We start from the raw sequence: 23,649 nt of genomic DNA on the forward strand, positions 1-23,649 counted from the left end.
AATTTTTTGTAATCTCATGTTTACAGTATTACTTTTTGTGTTTTCTTAACCCCGTGCATTTCATATTTGTTCTTTTTTCTACATTTTTAATCTCATATTTACAGTTGTACTTCTTTGTTGACTTTTTGCCACACTTTCTCTTCCCGTCTGCCTCCGGCCAGCGCTGCACATGTGTTTTTATGCTAACGCTGGAACCACCTCCCAACAACACTTTTTAATTGAACCTTTTGATCTGTGGCTAATTCCGCTAATTAGCTTCCGTGTTTTCCCAGCAGAACGCTCTTTCACCAAGTCTGCTTTTGTGTGCTTAGCTTTTTTTTATTAAACACCGTCTGGCATTCAAACGCTTTACCCGAATCCAAATGAAATAAATAAACACAAAAATATATATATTGATCTCGACAGGTGCGCTGTTAAAGGTAATCGTGTTACATAAAAAAGCACAGATGCTATTTACAGACCGCCAATGTTTGCTAACTGTTTTTATTTGCACCGGTGGAAGAACTACTGTATTTTTTAGACTATAAAGCGCACCGGATTATAAAGCGCAATATCGATAATATTGAATTATCTCGTTGATTTTCATATATAAAGAGCGCTGGATTATTTATTTATTTATTTGTTTGAAAAGGGACAATGCACATTAATCAACATGAAAACAATGTAAATGTGCCCGAGTTCGCTGGTAAGAGCTCATTTGCATCGGTAGTCCCTTTGTAAGATGTCAAAAAGGCATCCTAAAAGAAAATACACATCAAAAATGACACAAATGTACAATAAGATTGCAAAAATACATTAAAAGTTTTTAGTGTTCACACATTTGCGATTATAAGACGCATTAAATGAAACAAACGGACGACACTTGAGACTGATCCTTAGCCCGGGCGTCCACGATCCATTGGCAGATCGTGACGTTATTCGCCCGGCGTTGCCTCCCTGTCTTGGTTAATGTGGGTTATGAATGTGAATGTGGTTGGTTGTGGGTAAAAACTACAATATTTTATCAGAAGAGCCTTTTGTTTAGATGGTGACTGCGTTTTTGGGGCTCAAAAACTAAAAAATCTGAAACCACCCTCCAGAGTGGAAAAGTTGAATCCGCTCCACCTTAGTGTTTCCGTCTACACTGCCCAAGACGCAAAACTCTGGCCGGATCTGCTCACTTCGCGTACACATTTACGTCACGTACATCACCACCGAGCGTCACCACCAAGCCGCCTGGCATGCGTATACAATCGAATTCCACACCCTTCTTCTGCCTCACTCTGTACACGCAGATTTTCTCCCAAAAACGCTCATCTAAACGTGGAATAAAAAGTCAAGACACAACACCACATTTGCGTCTTCTGTTCAGACCGTCATCATATAAATGTAGTTTTTATTTCCTATGAGGACAACTCAAATATACACTGAGTAATAATGTGTTTAATGCAGCTTTGAACACATCTGTTTACATCTTACAAAAACTAAACTTACAACCACATGGCTCATTTGCATAAACTATAAGCACTGAAAAACAGCGCTGGCTGAAAAATTAAAGGATTTTAAGTGCACCTTATAGTGTGAAAAATACAGTTGCTTAAGTAAAAGTACAGATAATGGAGCAAAAAAATACTCAAGTAAAAGTATCACAGAAAAAAATCTACCTGTAACTTGTAATCCACTATGTAACTTTTTGGTTGGTTTGTTTCTATGGATACATCAATGCTCTATCCTACATCTACATTTTACAGCTCAAAAACACCTAGAAAAACAACACTCTGACTGTTAGTGGGGTCACCTCTCCACAGAGCTGACCTGTAACTTGGTCTGGTTTGGTCTCCATGGAGATAGAAAGGTTTAATACCATACTGTGAAACATTCCAGACAAAGCGATAACATCTCCATGGAGAAAAGCATTTGACGGATTGCACCTTTAAGTAAAAGTACAGATACCAGAGTTAAAAATTAAAAAAAAACTCAAGTAAAAGTATTACATGGAAAAATGTGATGTACTGAAGTAAAAGTATTATACTACTTTTATTATACTAGTTTTAAGAAGTACTTAAAGAGGCCAAAGTATTTCATGCAAAAAGTCAGAGCTGAATTTTGTCGACTGAATGTTTTCTAGCTGTTTTTATTTGTGTATTTCTCTTTCCTTAAACTAGAAATGTGTAAAAAAAAATAAGCTCAGCCTTTTCAGCAGGTCTCAAACAATAATAAAAAATACTTTTACTTTTGGGTCCTGTCCAAAAATGTAGTCAAGTAAAAGTAAAAATTATAACTTTTTACTCAGATTTTAGTTTTTTTTACTTAAAGTTGCACTATGTAACTTTGCTGGAGGAGGGTCCACCACCTGTTCGTCTCCATGGAGATGTTTAAACTTTGCCTGGAATGTTTCAAAGTATGGCATTAAACTTATCCATGTTGCATTTATTCAGTTACATGTGTTCAAAAATATCTTAAAAAACATGGATTCTCTTTTCACAAATCTGACCTAAACTTCGCCCGGTCCTTGTTTCCATGGAGATACAACCCTTTAATACCAGACTGTGGAACATTGTTGGCCAAGCAATAACAGAACAGCACAGGACTTGACTACTTTTACTTCATTACAGCACTGGTTTTACGCTCGGTAACTCGAAAACGCGGAGAGACGTTGGAGATTCGTCTCACTGAAATGCAGATCCAACGCGATGTTTACGCACCCGGTAGTGATTGCTTTTAATTTCTACCTCTGCGCTATCAATTATACGTGTGTGTGTGGGCAAATAGGATACAAAATGGAAGATGAAAAAGTTTTATTTGAAATCGGATCAGAAGGAATCCTATACATTACCTCCGGGTGGTTGGGTAACTCCGCTCGTGTGCTAATACCGGGCAGATGGCGGCTATAGCACTTGCAGATGCTATAGGGGCCGATGGAAAAAAAAAAAAAAAAAAAAAAAAAAAAAAGGAAAGTGTGGATGGAACTTTTGAAAACATTGCAATTTCAGACGTGAAAGCAAAGCGCCAAGGCTGCCTCAAATAACTTTTTAAAATCTGGCTGTAAAATGGTCGATGTTACATAATGTATAGAGCAACGTGTTTTTTCTATAGGTTCTGTATTACATAAACTTTAAGATAAGTTATAATGTTAACTTCTAAAAAACAAACCTGGACTTGTGTTTTGTTTCGTTCACACATGTTTGAGCACTGTTGGGCAAGTTATTTCAAAACTGTAATGCGTTTTTTATGACTTGTTACTGTCATTTTAAAGTAATTCGTGACATTACAATATTACTGCGTTTAAACTGTAAGACATTACACGACTACTGCAGTACTTTAAGTTACTCTCACCAAAATAACTGAGCGAAGATGCAAGATGAACTTTTGTGCCGTATATGGACTGAACCAGGACTGAACCAGGACTGAACCAGGACTAAACCAAGGAATGAACCAGATCTAAATCAGGAATAAACCAGGACTAATCCAGGACTGAACCGAGGACTAAACCAGACCTAAACCAGGACTAAACTAGGTCTAAACCAGGTCTAAACCAGGACTAAACTAGGACTGAACCAGGACTAAACCAGGGCTTAACCAGATCTAACTCTGGAATAAACCAGGTCTAAACCAGGACTGAACCGAGGACTAAACCAGGACTAAACTAGATCTAAACCAGGATTAAAATAGGACTAAACCAGGACTAAACTAGATCTAAACCAGGACTAAACTAGGACTGAACCAGAAAGACTGAAACAGGACTTAACCAGGTATAAACCAGGTCTAAACCAGGTCTAAACCAGGTCAAAACCAGGTCTAAACCAGGTCTAAACCAGGTCTAAACCAGGTCTAAACCAGGACTAAACCAGGACTAAACTAGATCTAAACCAGGACTAAACTAGGACTGAACCAGGAAGATTGAACCAGGACTAAACCAGGACTGAACCGAGGACTAAACCAGACCTAAATTAGGACTAAACCAGAACTGAACCAGAACTGAACAAGGACTAAACTAGGCCTAAACCAGGTCTAAACCAAGTCTAAGCCAGGTCTAAACCAGGACTATACCAGGACTAAACTAGATCTAAACCAGGACTAAACTAGGACTGAACCGAGGACTAAACCAGACCTAAACCAGGACTAAACTAGATCTAAACTAGGTCTAAACCAGGTCTAAACCAGGTCTAAACCAGGTCAAAACCAGGTCTAAACCAGGTCTAAACCAGGTCTAAACCAGGTCTAAACCAGGACTAAACCAGGACTAAACTAGATCTAAACCAGGACTAAACTAGGACTGAACCAGGAAGATTGAACCAGGACTAAACCAGTTCTAAATTAGGACTAAACCAGAACTGAACCAGAACTGAACAAGGACTAAACTAGGTCTAAACCAGGTCTAAACCAAGTCTAAGCCAGGTCTAAACCAGGTTTAAACCAGTACCAAATCAGGACTAATCTTGGACGAGGACTTGGACTCTATGACCGCACCTGAGAGAACCCGGGCCCATCCCGACATTAGTAGCAGTAGTTTTCAAGTTAACAGCTCCTTTTATCTTTTGTTTAATAGAAATTGGCAAGTCCAGAACTGAAATTATCCAAATTCTATTGAAGGTGTGTGGAGTTTTAAAACAAAATGGCACAGTTCCTGTATTTCAACGTCACATCACAAATTGGAACAGAGTTTTTTCAGTTTGAGAGAAGAACTGAGCCTATATACGCAGGATTTGTGCGTTATACATGTGTGAATGAAACAAAATACTTCAAACATATGTCTACACTTTCTTGTTTGTTACTCTGTCCCATCTTGTCCCCTCCTAACAATTGGCAACAACATAATGTACAGACATAATATATTGTGACAATCTTAACAATTGGCCACCAAATATCCAGCAACTTTTGATAAAACACTTCTTACAAAAAGTCTGGTGCTTTCTACTTGTGATATTGTTAACTTAAAACAATTTTTGATGAAGTGTGCTGTGTAACCTAAAGGAAATATGTATTGCTGACTATGCTCCAGCCTATACATTTACACATAGCTGAGTATGTTGAGAAACGAATATTTCCCTCCCTCTCTTTAAATCAACCCACATAAATTCGCCATCGACTGCTTTATAATTACGCCAAACCTGTGAGCGGCACCTGGATTAGATTCAAACCTGTAACATTTATTTCATTACAGTTGTAAGTTTTACTCACAAATACCTTGAAAAGTGTGCATTACTGAGTGGGCTCGCCTCTCCACAGATCTGTTAAAGAAGTGGTGAAATTGCTGACCTCTGAGTTTCATTGGTCTCTGGTTATGGATACGATCCAACAGCTGTGTGTGCAAATGCAAATACATGAAAAGTGTTTCACCAGAAGAAATGTGACTGCTGCTCTGAATGCTCCATCATCATCATCAGAGCAAAAGGGAAACACTGGTCACACTTTTGATGCGTCAGCTCCTAAATCTCACTTTACACACAAATGCCAAACCATAGTTTTCCAGACTCTCCATTCTAGCTGGAGTTTTTAGAAAGGAAATGTCTCAGTTTTTAAAAATACCCATGTACGTGTAAACAGGGCTTTAGAGTGGTATGTTGTCAATATACTTGGATTCAACACATATAACGTATATGTATATTTACTTTTTAATAATCACATGTTTGATAACTTTGGTTACATGACCCATATACATGGAGTCACACCTGCTACTTAGGCTACGTTCAGACTGCAGGGCTTAACGCTCAATTCCGTTTTTTTTGTGAAATCCTATGTTTTTGCGAGGTTGTTCACATTTCCAACTAAATGTGACTTGTATGTGACTCCAGTGTGAACATTAAACGGCCCAAAAGTGTCCCACATGTGCACTGGAGACACGATGACGTCAACCACAGCGAGCGTGCTCTGTGTTTACGGAAGTTGTCCAAACATGGACGCAGCATTGAGCACCTGGAGATTTTAAAGTTCCTCTCGTACCGGAGCCAGAACATGAACAACTTACTTGTTTTAAGGAGGAGATTGAGAAGGAGAAGGACGAGGTTTTTGGTCGTGGTGTTTTGTGGGACAGCGGCAAGCGACGTCCTGTTGAAAGGAACATGTGGATGTGGAGACGTGAGCCAAGAGTGGTGAGTGGTGATGTGCTTCACTTCAGTGACATGGAGTTCATTAACAATTTTTACCTACTTCAGCGCAGAATAGTGACGTTTGTGGCTTGTTGATAACGTGTAGGTCGGATGAATGCGCTTTGGCTGTTCAGACTGAAGTCGCATGTTAAAAGATCAGATATGTATCGGTTTCAGGAGCACATATCCAAGTGGCCTGGGTCGCATTTGAAAAAATCAGATTTGTGTCGTTCAGACTGTCATTAAAAGATCAGATACAGGTCGGATTTGGGTCACTTCAGGCTGCAGTCTGAACTCAGCCTTATTCTATCAGTCCTGATGAAGACTCAGAAGTCGAAACGTTTTGGCGCGACCACAAATAAACACGCTGCAAATCAGAATGCCTCTGCCACCCTCTTTTATCTTTACAACTCCAGGTCTGTTTGTGATGAGGAAACATTATAACATAGATCAGAAAACAGCGTAATATGGGCTCTTTTAAATCTGTCGAGTCAGCATATTTGAAAGTGTGGAATTACTACAGATTATAATTATATTTGTTACACTTCAGTTGATATCAGATATTCGCCCAGCCTTATTTATGCATTTATTTTTTTTAATATAATTTATTTCATTATTCATTCATTTATTTGAGCTATAAAGTTAAAGCTTGTTTCATAAATAAAACGTGTACAGAAGTTGAAGCATCTATAAACTCTTCATCACTAACAAAACACATGAACACATCTGGAGGATTGGTGAGAAAGATATTGCCAAAAGACCTAGCAGGTAGTGGAATCAAACCCCCACTCCACAAAGCCTAAACAGTTGGTAACATTTTCGGATCACGCCGTTAGAATAATACATAAAAACGAAAATAAAATAAAATTGCATCAAATGTCGTCAGGATAATTGATTTAAATGATTCCAGTACCTGTGTTTCATTGTGTGTGACTCTTGGTAAATGTCTTGATAACTAGGGACCCCATGTTGTGTTACCCCACCAGCTCACTGATTACTGCAGCCCTCCTACTGCTACTCACTCGTGTGTACTTTTACTACCTTTCTCTTCCAAATCCCAATCAAGATAGTCATGGAAACCAATCTATACTTCTCATACGCGACCTTTTTTCCTACAAAACACAATAAAGTAACTATGATTGTTAGAAATGTCATAGTACATAAGAGGGATGGGCATTCGATGAAATGTTCTTAATCGATCGTCGGAAGAATTAACGATCAATTATCAGTTAATCATTAACGTTTTTATATTAAAATGATCATCATTATTATTACTATCTGCACTACTAATCTGCATAAATAAATTCAACTTTACGACATATAAACCGTAACGACTCTAGAGCCACATCAGCCCGTTTATTATCATGTGTTAAATTCAGTTTTCCGCAACTCTCACAGAAACTAAACTTAAAACTGCATCGCTAATTTGCATAAACTAAGCAAAGATAAAATTACAGCTCTTGTGTCGCTGATGTGGTTCAGTTTCTGTTAGATTAAAAGACATGACTCAGGTGAATACAGGTTAGTGTGATCATATTTGCGTTTGTCAAAACCAGGACACCGTACGGGGGGAGGGAGGTGGGGACTCGTCATCCACATTGAGCGACTCTCACCTGGTAAAACTTTTTCCCTCTGGACACCGAAACATATGTGCTGCTTTATACACTGTGCACATGGACTCACACTTGTCCCGAACGCAACGGAAAGTGTGGAATTTCTTGTACAACTCATCGTTAAATACACATTTGTGCTTCGGTACTTTGCAGGCCGACCGAATGTTTGTGTTTGCTCGCTCCTTCTGATGCAGAGACACATGTACAGACCTGTTTGGTCACACTACACACAGCAACCTACATTCGGTTTGTTGATTAAAATTAATGTAATCGATGAAATTCTTAATGATCAATTATTGATTAATCGATTAATCATGCCCATCCCTAGTACATAATAGTATTTATGGTCTTCAAAAAGAGTTTTTATTGCTCAGCTTGAAAAATGTGCATCCTTATCTCCGCAGATCAGACCTGTAACTGTGTGTCCATGGAGCTCAATCATCTTAATGCCATACTGTAGAACATTCCAGGCAAAGCAGTAACTAGGGGTGTGCAAAATTATCAGAATATCGATATATTGTATCGTTTAATGTGATGATACAGTATCGATATCGTGGGCTACTGTATCGATATATCACCAAGAGTATTTTTACGTGTGTTTTACTAAATTATTTCGTTACAGAGCTACAGTTTTGTTGCTTATGGAGTGAAAGGAAACTCATTTATGCGACACATTTGACATTTTGACTCTGTTTTGATGATTAAACTGTTTGTGTTTCATATGAAATTTGCACAAGAAATGGTTTAACAAACACTTTTAGTATCACAGCCATGATTTAGCCTTTATTTTTTATTGAACTGTATTGAATCAATTTCAAATATATCATATCGAATCGAAAGTGTGCTGTATCGAGATATGTATCGTATCGTGGCCAGTGTATCGAGGTATGTATCGTATCGGCAACTTCTTAATGATACCCAGCCCTAGCAGTTACCCACTCCACAGGCAAAGCAATCGATATTTTGCACTGACGTCATGCTAGGGATGCTTTACATGTAGCTCTATGGTAAAATGTTCACCGTGAGAGATACGATGCACACATTCGCAAACACTGCCAAAAAAAAATAAAAAATGTCAAGATTGTCTGAAATCACCAATATCGTCGGTCTACACAACATTAATGCGCGTTTCTTCCCTCAACTTCCCTAATCTAATGTTTTTAGCTTATTTCCTCTCCTGGATACTTTGCAGTGACGTCATGCTGGGGGTGCTTTACATGTAGCTCTATGGTGGAATGTTCCCTATGGAGATACGATGCACACATTCTCAAACACTGACAAAAAAAAACAACAAAAAAACGTTTTAAGATTGTCTGAAATCACCAATATCGTTGGTCTACAGAACATAAATGGGTGTTTCTTTCCTAAACTTCCCTAACCTCCCGTTTTTAGCTTATTTCCCCTCATGGAAAAAAAACAAAACAAACAAACAAACAAAAAAAACAGTAGTAGGTCTATTGCTATGAGTGCAATCATTTGGATACGAATAAACTGCATTGATTGCTAATACTGGTGTTCACGCTGTACTTGGATTATGTTTGTAAGTATCGTTTATTTGTACAGTTTGAGCAGTTGCAGCGTCATGTTAAATGTACAGAACTATAAGCGCTGAGAAAACAGCACGCTCCTTGTTCGCTGATGCGGTTCAGCTTCGGTCAGACTCCGTAAGGCTCCTGACTACAGTAGCCATAATGCTCCAACAATCGATCCACTGGCTTCGTATGTTACCAAAGTCGTACTAAAACATTTTGACAGATTTTTGAGCGCCATATACCACAAAAAAAAAAAAGTCAGAGGTCAGTAAGCACAACCAGAATTAATACTTAAGGTGCACCGGATTATAAAGCGCATTGTTGATTTTTGTGAAAATTTTGCAAAAAGTACAGATACTGGAGCAAAAAAATAAATAAAAAGTATAAAATTTTAAAGGTGCACTGTGTAACTTTTTGGTTGGTTTGTTTCTGTGGATACGTCATTGCTCTATCCTACATTGATTCAATTACAGGTGGTTTTATAGCTCAAAAATACCTACAAAAACAGACATTGTGACTGTGAGCGGGGTCGCCTCTCCACAGATCTGACCTGTAACTTTGTCTGGTTTGGTCTCTGAGAAGATAGAAACGTTTAATATCATACTGTGAAACATTATGGACAAAGCAATAACATCTCCATGGAGAAAAGCATTTGACGGACCCTCCGCCAGAAAAGTTACACAATCCACCTTTAAGTAAAAGTACAGTTAGCTTATTTCCCCTCATGGAAAAAAAACAAAAAAGACAAAAACTATATCATACTGCCTACTTCAATATTTTCAAAACAGTTGGTCTACTGCTGTAAGTGCAATCATTTGGATACAAAAAAACTGCATTGATGACAAATACTGGTGTTAACGCTGTACTTGGTTTATGTTTGTAAGTATCATTTATTTGTACAGTTTGAGCAGTTCCAGCATCATGTTAAAGGTTGTATGGAGGATTTTTTTTTTTGTTTCAAATTGTCAATGATAGATTATAGAGGTGCAGTAGCCTTGTAATTATGATGACCAAAAAAAAGAGCATCAACTCTGGACGTGGTGGGGCTAAACATTTGCCAATAGATAACGACACTGCCTCGTTATCTGTTAGCTGACAGGCTGTCAATCAATCTCCCTACGTTTCTAGCGTAACTGACTTGCCTGCGCGCCGCCGGTACGTGGTTTACGTACGCCTGTCATGCAGTACGCTGTTTACTACGCAACAGTTCTTAGGGGCTTTTTTTGTATCTTCCTCGCAGTTTGCACAAAGTTTGTTGCAATGGCGACAAGAATCCAGGAGCACGTACGGTGACAATGAAAGAACCAAGTTAACAAGTTAATTAACGATAGCATGGCATGAGTCTTGACGTTAGCTATTGATAGGCCGCGAAGTCGTAGTTCTACAGCGAGCCAGGGGTTTATATTTATGTGTTTAGCAGACACTTTTATCCAATGCGTTTCCCAAAAGCAGAGTTGCTAACCTGTTATAGTAACTTAGTAGTCGGTATCAGTAGCTAATACCAACAATAGCATGGCATGTGTCACAGTTCATGTTCTGTAGTAGTTGTTTTTGCGTATTTTGGTGTATCTTTTTCCTTTAGTGTTGTGTGCCCATTATTTTTGAAATTTTCCTGTCTGTTTGTAGTTTGGAGTTTGACTTCCTGTCTTGATTGTTTGCCTCGCCCTGATGTGTTTCACCTGTGTCTGTGTGCGTTCATACCCTGTGTTCTCCTCTGCCCTTTGTTGCTCCATTGTATTTGTCGTTGTCTGTGTCTTTGTCGGTGTCTGGTCCTGACATTAGCCTGATTCATCAGCCAGTTTCACTTCATGGAAACCGTCTGACCTCACAACGTTAGAATTCGTTCACTCAATGGTAGGTGAGTACTTTTTTAAATTAAACTAATCTCTGCTATTTGGTCATGATGTATGTATTGCGCTGCTGAAGGGGCTAACTGGTATATTAAGCTTTCCCAAATCCCGTAGGAAGAACGAAAATAACGTCTTTCCCCTTGATAAAATTCACCAAACATTCTCTTTGTTTCGGCTTTAAATCCTCGATCTCAGGAATAGTTGCCAACACAGAATGTATGGCTCTTCGCTGATTGGCTGGTGCCCGAACTCGCACTTCCGGGTTTTTTTTGAACCGACAAGTGTATTTTAATTCCTGATCTAGTCGCTGGAGAGAAATGAATTTGAGCGGAGGTACTAGGTGGAGCCAGCCTATCCTGTCATGGCAGTTAAGTATCAATTTTTTAATTTTCGGATTTATGAGTTAGAGTTAGGGTTAGGGTTTGGATCTTTTTTCTTCTTTTGTTGTTTGCATTTTGGGTCCTCCCTTTGTTTCCACGTGACGGCATGAGCCTTAACTAACTTGTTAACTTGGTTGCTTTCATTGTCAGTGTTTGTACCGGAGAGGCTCTGATCACATACTAACATCATTCTGTTTATGTGAATTTAACGTGACACTGGAATTGCTTAAACTGTACAAATAAATGATACTTACAGACATAACCTCTCGTGAAACATACGTGTTGCCACTTTGCTTTGACCACAGACAGTACAGACTTTTGCCAAGAAGAAGCAAAAAAGCGTAAAAGTGCAAAAACTTTCTGATTGGTTGATTACGCGCTACAGGAATATCCATTAGGAAGTTTGTGCTGTACGTCTGGAATGACCACGCTGCACACCAACCCTCTCAAAAACTCAAGAAAAAATACAAAATTACTTCAAACAACACATTTTCCGAAGCCTGTGGTCCTGTTTGGGTGTTTCATTTTCGACTGCGTCATCTCACCTGTTGTAATTCCAAATAAATCAGCTCTTTCTGGTCAGATTGTGTTCAAATAAACCTCAGATTAAATTCAGATTCAGATTCAGACAGAGTAGTGCCTCCAGTTAGCATCACGTTCCAGGAGAATGTGGATGACATCAGCTGCAAAGTATCAATAACATAAATTTTTTCAGTTAAATATGTCTTGCCCCAGGATATATCATATAAACAGCAAAATGAGTCTGCTTTGTATTGTGCATCTAATTATAAGTAGTTTTATTCTTCATTAATCAGGAAGTGCGTGTTGTTGTGGTTAGCATTACCATCACAGCAAAGTCATTGTAGTCGACTCTAGCTTTACCACATAAGAGCCTTTTCCTTACAAAAATAGATAAGACAAAGGGTGGAGTAACTACGGTTGTTAGAAAAGTAATAGAACGTGTTTATGGACTTCACAATCCGAGGAGTTAACATCTTTATAAAGCAGTTACGGCCTCGTTTTAGTTTCTCCATTTGCAATGAAAGGACTTTATGGGTCTCTAGAGTTCACTACAGGGACAGCGTGCCGCAGTTTAGTGTATGGCAAACAGATGGAAATACAGGCAAATAGGTTTTACTATGAATCAGATGCAAGTTTTCCGAGTGGATATGGAAGAAAAAGTATTAGTAGTAAAAGGTGGGCTCAAAACAATAGAATGTGTTAGGCTCTGTGATGGTCTAAAGAGGTGTATCAGACCATGTTTTGATCAATAAAGACTATAGGCCAAAAACTAATACAAATTAATAAAATGAAAATTATTGGAATACCTCAAGGGTCAGTACTGGGACCATTAGACTTTGAATAATTAAACACAGAATTTACACTTCTGGAATATAAATGTAAAATGCAGGCAGAAAAAATACGGTATACATTTTTTTTTTTTTTTAATTAATTTTATTTTAATTTTTTTTACAAATTCACCACAAATATGAATAAATAAATATATTATATGTTGACGCCAAACAATATTTTCAAAAATATAAACTACTTTCGTTTGTTCTATAGTTATCTTCCACCCTCCAAAAATAAATATTGTATAAATCTAGAAGAAGTTAGCTAAAACATTAATGTGAAAGTATTTCATCTGTATACTTATTGTATGTTAACTATGGAAACACAAACCTATCGACAAATCCGTTTCAACATTTCAAATGATGACGTGATTGACCAGTTTTGCATCTCTCGTCTACTTTACCATTACCTCATAGAATAGCATACCCATAGTAGTGTTGTCATGACACTAAAATTTCAAACTCAATTTCGATACTACAAAATAGACTCAATACTCATGAAAAACACATTTTAAAACAGGCTGGGACCCCCAAGACTACAAAACTCACTGCACTGTATTCAATATTGCACTCAGTTGAGCTATTACACTCAGTTAAAATGTTGCACTGTATTAAATATTGCACCCAATCAAAAATATTGCCTTGTATTAAATATTGCACTCAATTAAAATATTGCACTGTATTAAATATTGCACTCAGTTGTGCTATTGCACTCCATTAAGCTATTGCACTCAGTTAAGGTATTGCCCTGTATTAAATATTGCGCACAGTTAAGATATTGCACTGTATTAAATATTGCACTCATTTAAGATATTGCACTCTGTTAAGATATTGCACTGTATTAAATATTGCACTCAGTTGAGATATTGCACACAGTTAAGATATTGCACTGTATTAAATATTGCACTAATTTAAGATATTGCACTCATTTAAGATATTGCACTTAGTTAAGATATTGCACTGTATTAAATATTGCACTGTATTAAATGGAGCACTCATTCAAAAATATTACCCCGTAATCAATATTGCACTCAGCTGAGATATTGCACTCAGTTAATATATTGCACTGTATTAAATACTGCACTATAAAATATTGCACTGTATGAATGAATGTTGAATGTAAAAGTATTTCAGTTGTGCACTTATGTAACTATAGAAACACATATTGACCAATCAGTTTAAACATTCCGACCGAGTGACGTGATTGGTCAGTCTCTTTAATTAGCACTACCCCATTAGCATAGCGTACACACAGCAAATCTCCATTCAGCGCAGTAACCTTTTTCTCCGGCACTACGGTACACTATGTAGGTTGGATATATTGGTTTGCCATTTTATCTCACAGACACTGGCCTTTTATTAAATATCAGATATCATCCAGCCCGAGTCTCGTGTCGCCGCGGTGATCGATGCTCCTCGGCGGCCATCTTACTACTGTCTATTAAACCCGCGACGCTGCTCTTGTGGCGCTTTATTAGTCAAACTGTCCACACTTTCGGTCATTAAGAGTCCATCTAAAAGGGAGGAGCCGGGTCACCTTGGCGAGCCACAGACACGCACTGAGAGAAATATTAATGCGGAGATGAGTGAATGCTTAAATGGCTTCTGGAGATTATGATGATGTAATTTCTGCGGCGATTATAGATTTGAAACGAGTAAAGGCAGATACGAGCATACGCAATTTTTGATGTAGCTTACACAGAAGGGTTATCTAATCGAGGCTCAATTGGATTCTTAGAAATGTAAAATATGAATACAATAAGAATAATGAAGGTTACATTTTTTCTGCTTTGGTGGAATTTAAGGAATAAGAAATTCAAACTTTACTGCAGTGTTCATGCACTTTTTAAAGTATTTTCAAACTAACTATGTCTTATTGTATAACTTAAAGAAGACATATTGTGTGTTTGTTTGCTTTATAGTAATCTATAACAACTGTGGATCATTATGTTATAATCTGGGCATTTTTAATCACAATATTCATCTAAAACGACTTCATAAAAGAAACAATTCTGCTGACTTCTGGGTTTACAGTGCGACTTGTGCGCTTGATCTAGCAACTTGTTTGACTCTAAGGAGATAGAAAATTTTAATGCCCTAATAATAACAGTATTTATGAAGCACTTTTAATAACAAGTTTTACAAAGTGCTGTACAAGCAGCGATGAACAATACATTTTGTTTTTATACTGAGGAGTTGTTGGTTTAACTCTTTAACTCTTGACTTTGAACTTCAAATAAATTAATTGTATGAATAGTGAATGCACAGTGAGTGTGTTGTACTTTTGTGTGATTGTTGTTGTACTTTTCTGTCCTGTAGATGATTTTACATCTACCTGTTCAAGGGGCTCAAGATGGAAATGAGCCACAATGGCTATAATCTTTACATATTTACATTTAAATGTCATAAATATGTGCACTACCTTTACAAATAAATACAGAAGAAATGCAAAAAGCAGAAAAATAGCACACAGAACGCATACAAAAACAGACAATGATGCAAACAATTCAATTCATTTGAATAAATGAATAAAAAGAAATAGAATAAAAATAAATAAGGAATAAAATCAAGCTAAAACCAGTTAAAGGAAGGCCAACTGATAAAAATGAGTCTTAAGAAGTGACTTAACAGATTATACTGATGGTGTGAGCCTTATCTCCTCAGGCAGGTCGTTCCAAAGACTGAAAAGGCTCCATCACCCAAGCCTGGACTTGAGAACAGCCACAGGGACCTGAATGAAGATGTAACGCTGCAGGAGGCTTGGACAGGCTTAAAAGTTCTCAAATGTAACTTCATGCAAGACCTAAACGAGCTTTAAAAGTGATCAGTAAAAGCTTAAAATCAGTTTTAAAACACGCAGGCAGCCAGTGAAGGGAAACTAAAACAAAGGTCATGTGTTGATGTTTGGTAAACCCTGTTCAACTATGGAACATTCCAGGTAAAGCAATAACACTCCACCAGAAAAATGACATACTGGTCACATAGTCACATTTTTATGCAGCGTTTTTCACCTTCAAGGCACTCGAGACTCTTTACTGACCGCTCAACCAATTACATTTACGTCGAGAGCGGGATTCGAACCACCAACCTTCAGATGGGTCGGACATACCGCACCTTTAGTGTCGCGTTAGAAATATGAACTCTCTAAAACAGGCACAGTTCAACGAGCTGTACCTTATGCTTGTAATTATGAAGCTTTTTATTGTCTGATAATCAGGAAGTGCAGGTTAGCATGCTAGTTGTTAGCTTTACGGTCACAACAAAACTCCTAACTGGTCTCTAAGTGATGCCAAAAGCAGTAATAAACTCATTTTGGTGAATAATTGGGATGCGCCGAATAAGGCAAGTGAGGAATAACTTTGGATCACTTCAAACCATTTTTAAGACAGAAAAAAATCAGGTCCAGAGCCTTGAAGTTGTTGAATAATAACATTCTAAACTCAAAGTCTTGTTCTTTTCGATAATAGGTGATGAAAAAATAAGAAATAAAACATCTACATCTACTTGTAATGATGTTTTTCCTTTGACTTTGATAGAAAAGTGGCATCTTAATGTTTGTGTAGTCATGTCCATTTAGTCTGGTCCTATTCAAGGCCTGGTCTAGTCCTGGTCTAATGCTGGTTTATTCCTTATCTAGTCCCGGTTTAGTCCTCCTCTAGTTTTTGGTCTAGTCATGGTCTAGTCTTGGTTTAGTCCTAGTCTAGTCCTGTTCTAGTCCTTGTTTAGTCCTGGTCTAAGTCCTTGTCTAGTCTTGGTTAAGTCCTGGTCTATTTCTGGTGAAGTCCTGTTCTAGTCCTTGTTTAGTCTTTGTTTAGTCCTGGTCTATTTTTGGTTTAGTCAGGTTCTAGTCCTGATTTTGTCCTGATTTTGTCCTTGTCTAGTCCTGGTCTACGTCCTGGTCTACGTCCTGGTCTAGTCATAGTCTAGTCATGATTTAGTTCTGGTTTAGACCTTCTCTAGTCCTTGTCTAAGTCCTTGTCTAAGTCCTTGTCTAAATCCTTGTCTAAGTCCTGGTCTAGTCTTGGTCTAGTCTTGGTCTATACCTAGTTTGTTCCTCATCTAGTCCTCGCTTAGTCCTAGTCTGCTTCTGGTTTAGCCCTGTTCTAGTCCTGGGCTAGTCTTGGTCTAATCTTAAGGTTTTTTTTTTTCCTTTTCTAGTCCTGGTTTAGTCCTGTTCTAGTCCTGGTTTAGACCTTCTCTAGTCCTTGTCTAAGTCCTTCTCTAAGTCCTGGTCTACTCCCGGTCTACTTCTGGTCTAGTCTTGGTCTAGTCTTGGTCTAGTCTTGGTCTATACCTAGTTTGTTCTTCATCTAGTCCTCGCTTAGTCCTGGTCTGCTTCTGGTTTAGTCCTGTTCTAGTCCTGGGCTAGTCTTGATTTAGTCCTGTTCTAGTAAATGTTTAGTCCTGGTCTAGTTCTGGTCTAGTCCTGGTCTAGTCTTGGTCTAGTCTTGGTCTAATCTTAGTTTTTTTTTGTTTTTTTGTTTTTTTCTAGTCCTGGTTTTGTCCTGTTCTAGTTCTGTTCTAGTTCTGTTCTAGTCCTGGTTTAGTCCTGTTCTAGTCCTGTCCTGTTCTAGTCCTGTTCTAGTCCTGTTCTAGTCCTGTTCTAGTCCTGGTTTAGTCTCGGTTTCGTCCCGGTTTAGCCCTGCTCCTTGTCAACAACTGCACCGACTATAACAACCTCCCTTCTTCTTCTTCCTCCCATCTCGTTCTTTTCGCTAATCTGCAATAAAAAAAATAACCCCTCCCCTTGTAACGGCGCTTTCCCTTTGACCGTGATGGAAAAGTCGCTTCTCCGAGTGCATGTTTTTAAGCGTGATTTGACAAACGGCAGCGGCGCCTCTCTGCATCAGCGGCAGAGTGGAGTTTGGAACGCCGGGATCATTCATACCGCCTTTAAACAGCTTATGGCCCATTACTACAGTGACAAGTACAATGTGAGAGCACGAGCCACAAAACAAGACAGACTGTGCGAGACGACGGAGAGGAGATGCAGATTAACTCGACGGAAAGTAAATAAGAAGTACACGGGGTAAAATAAATACGGCTGTGATAATACTTTTTGTGTCCTAACGGTAAACTGTGTCACTTTTTGGAGAACTTTTATGGATATGGTGGTTTTATCGCTCAAAAATATTCAGAAAAACAACATTCTGGCTGTGAACGGCGTCGCCTCTCCGCAGATCTGACCTGTGACGTGGTGAGGATAGAAAGGTTTAATGTCGTACTGCGAGACATTCCAGACAAAGCAATGACTTCTCCATGAGTGTTTTAGGGATCCTTCACTAGAAAAGTTACACAATGCGTCTTTAATGTAGTTTTGGTCTGGTTCCATTCTAGTCCTGGTTTAGTTCTGGTTTAGTCCTTTTGTAGTCCCGGTCTAGCCTGGGTTTAATCTTGGAATTGTTTTATTTTAATTCTTGTCTAGTCCTGGCCCAGTCTTGGTTTATTATAGGTCTAGTCCTGGTTTAGTCCTGGTTTAGTCCTGGTTTAGTCCTGGTCTAGTCCTGGTCTAGTCCTGGTCTAGTCCTGGTCTAGTCTTAGTTTATTCCAGGTCTAGTCCTGGTCCTAGTCCTGGTTTACTCCTGGTCCTTGTTCTGGTCTAGTCTTGGTCTAGTCCTGGTCTAGTCCTGGTCTAGTCCTGGCCTAGTTTTGGTTTATTTCCAGTCTAGTCCTGGTCTAGTCCTGGCCTATTCTTGGTTTATTCTAGGTCTAGTCCTGGTCCTAGTCCTGGTCCTAGTCCTGGTCCTAGTCCTGGTCCTAGTCCTGGTCCTAGTCCTGGTCCTAGTCCTGGTCCTAGTCCTAGTCTATTCCAGGTCCTAGGTCCTGGTCTAGTCCTGGCCTAGTTTTGGTTTATTTCCAGTCTAGTCCTGGTCTAGTCCTGGCCTATTCTTGGTTTATTCTAGGTCTAGTCCTGGTCCTAGTCCTGGTCCTAGTCCTGGTGCTAGTCCTGGTCTAGTTCTGGCCTAGTCTTGGTTTAATCCAGGTCTAGGCCTGGTCTAGTCCTGGCCTAGTCCCGGTCTAGTCTTTGCCTAGTCTTGGTTTATTCCAGGTCCAGGCCTCGTTTATTCCTGGTCTAGTCATGTTCTAGTCCTGGTGTAGTCCTGGTTTATTCCTTATTTAGACCTGGTTTAGTCCTGGTCTAGTCTTCACCTAGTACTCCTCTAGTTCTCCCTTAGTCCTGGTTTAGTCCTCATCTAGTCCTGGTTTAGTTCTGGGTTTAGACCCTGTTGTGATGTGGTCTCCATGAAGATCTTATTTGTCGTTAACCCAACCTAAGAGACAAACCATCTTACATTTGTCAGCTAGAGTTTTATTACTAAAAAACAAACTGAAAACACGTTCTTACTTCTTTTATTAGGTCACCCCTCCACAGATCTCACCTGTACTTTGACCAGATGGCGTTACCTGCTCGTCGGCACGGAGACAGACACGTATAACACCTCCTTTTACAGCACAGAAGTAAAAAGTTCAGAAGCGGAATAAAACGTCTTCTCAAAATGAACAATGCGATCGGATCCTTTCACCTGATTTTAATGTTCCATCCATTGTGGACAGTACGTGCCTGGGGTAATCCTCAAAACACCATATGCTGTTGTTAGATTTCAAACGCACTGCTAATTAAGTAAATGAGAGAGCCGTATATGGGCAGATGGGGAAGATCGCCTACAACTCTTTAGCTCAGTACACCTCTGCAGCTATTATCCGCGCTAGAACTGGTACTTTGAATTGCCACGGCGTCGTACGAAGTTATATTTATTGTTTACTGCGCAGTTTTTTCGCATATAATAATCAAACTTTAATTTTAAGGTGCTTTTCTTAAAACTTTTCCGCCGGAAGGTCTGACAAATGCTTTTCTCTACGGAGGTGTTTGTTAGAGGTGTGTAAAAATATAAAAATTTCAAAATACCGTATTGTTTAATGTGATGTTACAGTATCGATATATCGTATTTTTTGGTGTATTTTACTACATTATTTTGTTACAGTGCTAGTTTTGTTGCTTGTTTAGTGGAAGGAAACTCATTTATGCGACACATTTGACGTTTTCTGTAGTTTGGATGAGTAAATTGTGTGTTTTAGAGCTGCTCGATTATGAAAAAAATCATAATCGCGATTATTTTGGTCAATATTGAAATCACGATTATTTTTTAGTTACACGATGCATTTATTCTGCATTTCTCTCTCAAAAAAAACCCCACTTTGTTACTGACAATTTATGCAATTTTTTTCAAATTGAAAATAAATATAGGCATAAAAAATATACTTAAAATATACTTTGAACATGAAATAAGGCATAGAAAACCATAAATGTATCCAAACATGTAATTCGTTTCAAATCAAGTTTGGAGATTGTTTGACACACAAATCCAAATTGTGATCAAAATTCAATTAATTGCACAGCCTTAAAGTGTTTTATATTCACTTTGCACAAGATGTGGTTTAACAAAGACTTTTAGTATCACAGCCGATTTAGCCTTTTTTTTTTTTTTTCTTTTTTTGAACCGTATCAAATCAATTTAAAATATATTGTACAGACCAAAATATGTATCATATCGTGACCTATGTATCGAGGTATGTATCGTATCGTGGCATGTATCGTATCATGGTCTATGTATCGAGGTATGCATCGTATCATGGCATATGTATGAAGGTATGTATCATATCATGGCATATACTACATTGTGGCCTATGTATGGAGGTATGCATAGTATCGTGGCATGTATCGTTTTGTGGCATATGTATTGAGATATGTATTGTACCGTGGCCTATGTATCCAGGTATGTATCGCATTGTGGCCTATGTATCGAGGTATGTATCGTATTGTGGCCTATGTATTGAGGTGTACATTGTTTCGTGGCCTATGTATAGAGGTATGCATCGTATCATGGCATATGTATGGAAGTATGTATCATATCATGGCATGTACTGCATCGTGGCCTATGTATGGAGGTATGCATCGTATCGTGGCATGTATCGTTTTGTGGCCTATGTATCGAGGTATGTATCGTACCGTGGCCTATGTATCTATGTATCCGTATGTATGGCGTACGGTATCGTATCTATGTATCGAGGTATGTATCGTACCGTGGCCTATGTATCGAGGTATGTATTATATCGCGGCATATGTACCGAGATATGCATCGTATCGTGGCCTATGTATCGAGGTATGTATCGTATCGTGGCCTATGTAACTGAGTAAATAAATGTAAAGTATAGTTGTTTAATGTAAATTTCAGGCAATGACATCTCCACAGAAACAAGCAGGTGGCGGACGCTCCACTAGAAAAGTTACATAATGCATCTTTAACCAAGTACAAATACACCTCCCGTCTTTACTTTTTAGTTTCACAAACACGTTTCATGGATAATTTCAAATCCCTTGGTCATTCACGTCGCTCTCTCTGCTCGTATCTTGTATTATCTCTCTTGTGTGATGCCCGGGCTGTAGTGCACTGGACCGCGGCGCCATAGTAACGGATATGAAATGTGACAAGTGCCGTGTATCCAATATACTCCAATATACTCCAATATACTCTAATATAAGACCATCAGGGTGTCTGACCAGTCCCTCACAACCTGCTAAAAGACACTAGGAAACTGTAATCGACATGTGTGTACTTATTATCGTGATTAATGTGGATGTGCTTTTTTTTTTTTTTTAATTGATACAAAAATATAACTAAAAAAAGAAAAACTGGTTTTAAAAAATCAGCCATATTACGATTTTTGAAGACCTTTTTAATCAGAAATGGAAACTTAATTGGTTTAGCAAGTCTTAAATAAAGATTATATTGGTCCAAAAGTTAATTTGATCTTCAGATAATTTATGTTATTATGTTAAGAGCCGCTTTAATAGACTTTTAAGCGGCTCTTTAATAGATTTCAAAACGGCTCTGATTGTGTACAAGTCTCTCCATGGTCTAGCACCAAAGTGTATTTCTGACATGTTAGTACCATATGAACCATCTCAAATTCGGAGGAGCTCAGTACAGGAAAAAGGAACATAGGACAGAATGTGAGAAGAAAACAAAGGTGAAATATGAGCAACAAAACATAAATCAGAACAGGAACAACTTAAATCAGCCATTTGTGACTGGATTAAAGAGGCAATCGAAATACAGAAACATGCCTATAAACGTGGGACGATAAACCAGGACGAGGGGGCTTTTTTACTCTCACACACCTGGGATACTGTCCTGAAGAAGAGGACTGCAGATGGCGCTGTTGTCTTGCCTCCACCGGTAGGAAGACAGCGCCAAAACCTGTTTTAAATCTGACCGGACACGTCACAGCAACATCACGTGACCACTCTGAGGAAGACCACTAGTGAGAAGTCAAAACAATCAGGTAGGAAAACAAACTCTTGGTCTGGAAAAAGAACCTAATAACATATAGTATACTTATTACTAGGGATGGACATTCGATGAAATGTTCTTAATCGATCGTCGGAAGAATTAACGATCGATTAATCATTAACATTTTTATATTAAAATGATCATCATTATTATTACTATCTGCACTACTAATCTGCATAAATAAATTCAACTTTACGACATATAAACCGTAACCACTCTAGAGCCACATCAGCCCGTTTGACATTATAATGTGTTTAATTCAGTTTTGCGCAACTTTCACAGAAACGATTTGCATAAACTCAGCGAAGATAAAACTACAGCTCTTGTGCACTGATGTGGTTCAATTTCTGTCAGATTAAAAGACATGACTCAGTGGAATACAGGTTAGTGTGACCAGATTTGCGTTTGTCAAACCCAGGACACCGTACGGGAGGTGGGAGGTGGGGACTCGTCATCGACATTGAGCGACTCTCACCTGGCAAAGCTTTTTCCCACTGGAAACCAAAACATATGTGCTGCTTTATACACTGTGCACATGGACTCACACTTGTCCCGAACGCAACGGAAACCGTGGAATTTCTTGTACAAGTCATCGTTAAATACGCATTTGTGCATTTCTTCTGAGTGCAGAGACACATGTACAGACTCCTGTTTGGTCACACTACACACAGCAACCTACATTCGGTTTGTCAATGAACATGAACGTAATCGATGAAATTCTTAATGATCAATTATCGATTAATCGACTAATCATGCCCATTCCTACTTATTACCATTAGTCCCCTACATTAAGCAAATACATCTTTAGTGTTAGTATGTTCTTTTTTGAACAAGACCCCAAGATACTTGATACAAGGACTCCCCACCCACCCAGAGAAGCAGAAAGGCGAAGCTCTCAATTTACCGGTCAGTCTTTGTTCCGACCCTCACCTATGGTCATGAGCTCTTAATGACCGAAAGGATGAGATTGCGGATACATACATACGAACATACGATGACGCAAAAGTATGTGGAATTTGATTGTGCACGCATGCCAGGCGGCTAGGCGGTGATGCTAAGTGGTGATGTATGTGACGTAAACATGTACACGACGTGAGCAGATCTGACCGGAGTTTTGTGTCTTGGGCAGTGTAGACGGAAATGCTACGGCGAAGCATATTCAACTTTTCTTCTCTGAAGGATGGTTTCAGATTTTTGCATTTTTAATCCCCAAAAACACCATCACCGTCTAAATCAGGGGTGTCAAACATATGGCCCGGGGGCCAGATCCAGCCCTCCAAGACCTTTAATCTGGCCCTCCACTGATTTTCTACTAAAATATTTAAATTATATTTTCTATTAAAATATTGGTCATTTTCTGTGTTGTTTAGCACCACCAGAGCAGCACAAATGAAGACTTGTCTCTTTCCAAACGCTCTTAAAGGACGATCGTTTTGACTGTTGACCGTAACTCCCTCATCAGAAAAATGACAAAAATGAAAAAAGTGGAGCCGAGTGCAGG

At 38.7% G+C, this 23,649-nt stretch overlaps 1 protein-coding gene across 1 annotated transcript in view; it reads left to right on the forward strand.

The window, feature by feature from the left end:
• The first annotated feature begins 10,995 nt into the window (after positions 1-10,995).
• LOC110170916 (receptor activity-modifying protein 1-like) overlaps positions 10,996-23,649 on the forward strand; it is a 110,707-nt gene continuing 98,053 nt past the window's right edge. The window contains exon 1 of the mRNA XM_055164902.1: positions 10,996-11,071. Coding sequence (XP_055020877.1) covers positions 11,065-11,071 — 7 coding nt within the window. The 5' untranslated portion in view covers positions 10,996-11,064. The remainder of the gene's footprint in view (positions 11,072-23,649) is intronic.

The sequence above is a fragment of the Boleophthalmus pectinirostris genome, unplaced genomic scaffold (genome assembly GCF_026225935.1).
Source record: "Boleophthalmus pectinirostris isolate CB_2022bp ecotype Guang Dong unplaced genomic scaffold, ASM2622593v1 HiC_scaffold_11, whole genome shotgun sequence".
NCBI lineage: Eukaryota > Metazoa > Chordata > Actinopteri > Gobiiformes > Gobiidae > Boleophthalmus > Boleophthalmus pectinirostris.